At 38.8% G+C, this 6,329-nt stretch overlaps 1 protein-coding gene across 1 annotated transcript; it reads right to left on the reverse strand.

Moving 5' to 3' along the window:
• Positions 1 to 5,168: 5,168 nt before the first annotated feature.
• LOC104861551 (vomeronasal type-1 receptor 4-like) lies at positions 5,169 to 6,081 on the reverse strand. Its single transcript, XM_010623041.2, is given in 2 exon segments — positions 5,169 to 5,951; positions 5,953 to 6,081. Coding segments are annotated over 2 exon segments (906 nt in total). The 5' UTR covers positions 6,076 to 6,081.
• Positions 6,082 to 6,329: the final 248 nt, after the last annotated feature.

Genomic DNA, 6,329 nt, shown 5'->3' on the forward strand with positions numbered 1-6,329 from the left:
CGTGCAACTTCAGCATTCAATACTTTTGGAGGCTGTATTATTCTGTTGGCTATAGAAACAGATATAACAGAATATACAAATGTGTAAGAATTTATAGTATTGGCTTACAGTGGCCACCCACAGAGTTGGATGAGGAATAGTGCAGAGGATCTGTTGCACACTGGAGACTGCAGGATTTAGTGGGAGGTCTGGAGCTCCCTGCAGTGTCCCACATGAGTCCTTATCAGGAGGCTGATGGGTCTGCGACATAAGGCAGAAGAGTCTACACCAGAAGGTCGAAGGATCTGTGCTGAAGCTGAAGGGTCTGGACTGGAAGCCAGGAGATGGCATCCAAGGTGAGGGTGAATATCACAGGAATAAAAGCCAATCCATCCTCTGTCATTTTCCTTTTATACCATCCAGGGAAGGAGCTGCTCTAGGGAGGGTCTTCACACCCCCAGGGTGTGCAGTTGCTGAGCCGATTTAGCTCTTAACCAAACTTCTCAAACTGACACAGTCAACCATCACAAAGGCCCCCACATGATGTCTTTCCTCCTGTCAGAACCTTTAGAGGGTCCAAGTGTCACATGGCAAGAAACCTGTGGGGTGAATGCCTCTGAATGGCCAGCTCCTACTTCTCTCCTTATTATAAAGCTCCCAGGATCCAGCCTTGGTAACTGATCTTATAACTCCAAGGATGGGGCCTGGTGGTTTCTGGAGGCTGAAGCAGAATGATGGAAAATTCAAGCACAGCCTGAACAATTTAGTGAATACTGTAGGTGAGACTATAATGGGACAGCTGGCTGAAAAAAAGTGACTCACTAGCTAAACATCACCAGCTTCAGAGTTACCTCCCTGTCCTTCAGGAGTTGGATTCCAGGTTCTTCTTGTCTTGAACAAAGTATTAACAATATGAGCAAAAAACAATAGTAAAATTTATTCAATAAAGTAGAAGTGAAGAATAGGAGAGAAACTGGCTCTTCAGAGTGAGCTTGGGCAGAGTAAATAGAAAAATAGGGTGAGTGCAAGGATAAAAGCAAATGCTAAAGTGTTGGGAATTTACCTCAGTGGTTCCACCACCTGCCTTGCAAGTGGAAGGTCCAGAGTTCAATCCCTGATACAAAAATAAAAAAGGTACATGCTACATCAGGGAAGCACTGAGTGGGCTACTGTGGAGAGTCATGATAGCCTACCTTGCTGTGTTTTTGTTTTTTTAATTGAATTTATTGGTACAATCTAGGTATACAGTACAGTTACATTCATCATTGGGATTCTGTACCTTTACATAATAGGTCTTGATTCTCATTTTTCCCCTTTACCTTGTTTTTCGTAACAGCTGTTCAGCTTGTTTACACTCCCACCTACAATGTGTGAGGGTTTTCTTTTCACCACATCTTCAGAAAACTCATTGTCTTTTATCTTCCGGATGTTATGCATTCTTTTTGTAGTGAGGTGATATCTCACTTGTTTTTCATTTTCATTTCACTTATGATAGTAATTTTGAGCATTTGTATATCTTTTCTAGATAACTGTACATATAGCAGAATGTATAGCACAAGGTCCTGAGTTTGATCCCCAGTATGAAAAAAAAATTAATGCTGAATATTTGTTCGTGTGCCTATCCATTTTATATATGCCTTATTTGTGGTATTAGATGTGTTCCAGGCTCATAGTTTGCAAATATTTCTCTGATTTCATGGGCTGCCTTGAATTTCATTGATTTTCTATGGATGTGGAAGATATTTAGTTTGGTATTGCCCTACTCGATGATTTTTTCCATATTTTTCTGCATTAAGGTAATAACTGAAAACCCATTGAAAATCTCAAGGCAAAGGAGTGTTTCCTGTATTGTACTTGAGGTGTTCTGCAATTTTAGGCTTAACATTTAAATCTTTAATCCATTTTGACCTGGATATTGTGTGCAATACAAGAAAAGTATCCAATTTTATCTTCTTGGATGTCAGTATCCATTTTCCTCATTCTGTCTAAGGAAGAAATTCATGCGAATACCTTGGCATCCTGTAGAAAACCTGTTACACCTTTCTCGTGAGTTAAAGAGTGAATCACGAACTGCTACCATTTGCTGAGATACCTAAGTACAACAGGGATCATTTAGGCCAAGCACATGTGCCACATGCTGACACCACCCTCCAAGGGCCAGATGGCCAACACTCCAACTATAGGGGAGAATCTGAACTGTGAGACTCAGAAATCTTTGGCATTGACTAGTAAATCATGCCATCTGTAGAAATGGAGTAGCTGAGGATGCCAGTATCTTCCACAACTAAAACCTTCTAACTAGGACAGTGCTCTAATTGCAAACGTATGTTTTGTCTATTCTTCCTAATCTAGAATGTTTTGTCTTGTCCTTTATGAACATTGTTTACATTCATTTCCATAGAAACTACACGTAGCTCGCCTTTACCCCAATTGATTGCCAATAAACTCAGTGCCTGGAACTGGGGAGGGCCTTTGTCAGTTGCACCAGCATTGGTTGTCCTGGCCCCGGCTTTCTCTCCTAGTTCTGTCTCTTAGTGCATTCTTTTCCTCAGGACTGCGTTGTATACTGGGCAGGGTACTGGAACCTGACTGCAGGGGTCTCTGGTTCTCCTCTCTCTCTCTCTCTCTCTCTCTTTCTCTCTCTCTCTCTCTCTCTCTCTCTGTACCTCTCTCCCCTCCCTCCTTCCCTTTATTCTCCCTCCCTTCCTTTCTCATTCTTCCTTCTCTTCTTCTTTCTCTTTCTTTATCTTTCCTCCCATCCTTCCATCTTTTCCCTTCTTCCCCTCCCCTCCTCCTTCTTACCCACCCGCTTTCTTGACAATGGATTGAATCCAGGTTATTTCCACTGAGCTCTAGCTCCAGCCCTATTTTACTTTTCAAGACAGGCTACCACTATGTTGCCATTTTGCCTAGGCTAAATTTAAACTGTCTCTCCTCCTGCCTTAGCCACACAGAGTGCTGGGATTATAGGTGTGCACCACCACACTCAGTTTCAATATTTCTAAGGTAGGATTGGGGATTTCACTCGGTGGTTCCACCACCTGTCTTGCAAGCAGGAGGTCCTGAGTTTGATCCTCAATACAAAAAAAATATATTTCTAATGTGAGATCCACAATTAGAAATCATTGCCTTTCTGGTGATTGCATATAATATTTTGTCTCTGTTATCATTTTTAGCATCTTGGTTATGACTATATTAGATATGAAATTTTCCAAGGTGATTCCACAGAGGATCTTCTGGGATTTTTAAAATTAGAGATTAATCACTTTGAACAAATTTGAAGAGTGTAAGCATCTTTAAGTAAATTTGGTACAGAGTTCATCTTATTTATTGGTAAAAATCTATATAGCTACAACATTTAAGCTAGTTCATGTGCTCCCAGGCAATCTGTGTATACCAATGATCAATGTTCATGGGTTCCGTTTCCCATCTCCTACTCCTTTGAGTTTCTAACATTTTTATTTTGTGCTTCTCTATTTTTAAGGATATTCTGCTCCTGATTCTAGATATGATTAAATTTTCTCAATACAACTGTGAATTTTAGAGGGAAACATATATTTATTTGGAGAAGATGAAGTCCAGGTGAACTGTAACTATTTTTGCCAGTGGCCATAAAACATTTCCTTATTCACCCAGATACTTTCCATTTATTATACTCAATCGTCTCTCCAGGCTACAGCTTTCCAGTGGCCCTCCTAACTGCATTTCCAGCATTGACATTCCTACCTTGGAACCACTAACCACTAACCTTTTCAGGAATTGCTTCTTTTGTTTTGTTTTCCACACTAGACATTAGGAAAAGACTGTTACAGGAAAGCAAAGAAACTAAAATAAATTGTTTACTACAGTTGTATGGAAAAGATAAACTGCTAAAAATATTAGAGTGTGACATAATAACATTAATTATTTGCTTAAAATCTTCCTGGACATGCTGCAAGCAATCATGAATAAATAGCAACCAGCCTGATTTACTAGAAAAGTAAAGCATCCCAACATGTAAAAGGCCTGAAGGGAAACAGAAGAGGGATTCTTAATAAGTGGGAATCTCTCTATTTCCATTTTAATATTTGCTACTGTGAATATGAGGTCAGTAAAATAGTATGAAGAAATTGTAAAAATGGCTTGATAGAAAATCTTTTTCCAATTGAAGAAAAATAAAAAGGAAATTCTCAATACAAAATAAGAATTGATTTTAGATACCATAAAATTCTTAATAAACGTCTTGAAAGAAGTCATGCTTGACATTGTTTCATTAATTTATTTAAGAATGCATTGAAATGATTTACAACTCAGCAAATCTAGAAAAAACAAAGAAAATTCTAATTACTAAGTCTTTATATACTTTCACCATAGGCCAATCTTTTAGTTACTTCACATTTTCAAAGTTTCACAAAGTAATCACAAAAAAATTAAATATAATGTCATATTCCATTTTAAATATCAGTACTTGCACCATTTGATACAAATTATAGATAGAACCTAGATGACACATGCCTAGCAATGCAGTTCACACTTGGCACTCCTTTTACACTTGCAGTAGAAATCCCTCTCATTACAGATTTCCATGGATTTTTTTAAGTAACAAGCGAAATGTCCTTTGTACTGTATATTTTTGTTTCTTTTGAAAATAATACAACAATCTATATTTTTCACTCTATGTGTCTTACATGAACAGGTATATAGACAAGATCCTGTCCTTGAAGAAATGTTTGGTCCAATGTGTAAATATGGAAATACATTTGATATAATTTCCAAAATTGTATTTTCATTTATGAGTGGTATAATTCATTTATTTTAAAATTACACCTGTGAACATACATTGATTATACAAATTAATGTGTCACTGTGATATTTCCAAACCCAAGACATCATGCTTTGATCACACCCATCTTGCCTCCTTCTTTGAGCCAGGAGTGTTGGAAGAGGAAGAGCTGACTCACAGATTTCATGTGAGCCATTTCTGTAGGGCTGCAGCCTGTGCAGTGAGAAGATAGCTGAGTACTCTTCTGTAACTTCTGCATCAGCTCAGAACTGCTACTAATATTTTTGAACGAGAATATAATTGGACATTTTTCATCTATTCCCAACTGATTTTTTATTACCTACAGCACAATAAAACTGGCTAGTTACTTCAAACTTACCTAAGGGAAGGATCAAGAAATGGACACATTTTCAGTGCCTGCTGTCTCCTATAGAGCTCGCCAGCATTCAGCCAGGTGTGCATCTCTGTGAATCAGCACAAATGGGCAGACAATTGCATAACCAAGGGTCATGAAATTTCGAATATTCAATAAAATGAAATTATTCTCCAGGAAAAAATTAATAAATATAGAAAAAACACAATCTGTCCAATAAAAGAAAAGAAAACAAAGCATCAGAAGAAGAATACTTCGAGCCGCTTTGATCTCAGGGGGAAGTTTGTAGAGAGACTTGGAGATCTGTAGGCGGAGAACACGCTGGTGGTGTCTGTGGAGAAGAAACACCATGTAGCCACTGGCTGTGCCCATGATGCCCAGAAACACTACATCTCGTATGATCATGACAGTGAAAAATGTCCATTTTATTTTCTGGTTTTCTGGTTGAAAATGACAAGCTTTGTGGTTCCTACTGTCTTTTGATGTGTTCATGGTTGTACTTGTGATAGAAAAGAGTAAGTTCATGCCTATTGAGGAATTAAGAACCCAAAAGAAAAGACACAAGTGAAGGATGTGCCATGGAGACCTGAACTTGAGCTTCCTCCATCTGGAGTGTGCGGGACTGATGGTGACGGCCTGGACCACCGTGAGGAGAGCACTGGTGCACATGGTCAGGCTCGGGGCCACCCTCTCCAGATAAGCCACAATCTTGCAGCCTGTGTCATCTAGGAAGTTTCTCACACCAAAAGGCGCTATTATACTTGGCATTCCCTTGGAAAGAAGAGTTATGGTATTTGTAATAGCCAGATGGAGGAGAATAAGATATATGGATTTTTTTCTCATTGCCTGCAAATAGGAGCACGTAACTCACAAAAACAGAGATGTTCCCCATAGTGCCAAGGCCAGTTAGAAAGGCAAAGATTGTTCCCTTGATAAAGTTAGATAACATTTCTTTTTTCATAGGTGAAAAAATTGATTCAGCACATACCTTTTGAAGAAAGCATCACTAATGAAAACACACACATATCTGTAAAACATACTTTGTGTCAGCAGTTTTCTGGAGTGTAAGAGACAATCATGCTGTGCAATGACGCAGAGTTTTATCAAAACGATTTTATGCCATTTCCTGTGGCACTCCTGTAGGGTAGTCTAAGTGTTTCGAAATGCCAGTTTGAGAGCCCCTATTCAAAACTGTAAAAAAGCACCAGGGAATTA

This window comes from Fukomys damarensis, unplaced genomic scaffold (genome assembly GCF_012274545.1).
Source record: "Fukomys damarensis isolate Sample0158 unplaced genomic scaffold, DMR_v1.0_HiC HiC_scaffold_10, whole genome shotgun sequence".
NCBI lineage: Eukaryota > Metazoa > Chordata > Mammalia > Rodentia > Bathyergidae > Fukomys > Fukomys damarensis.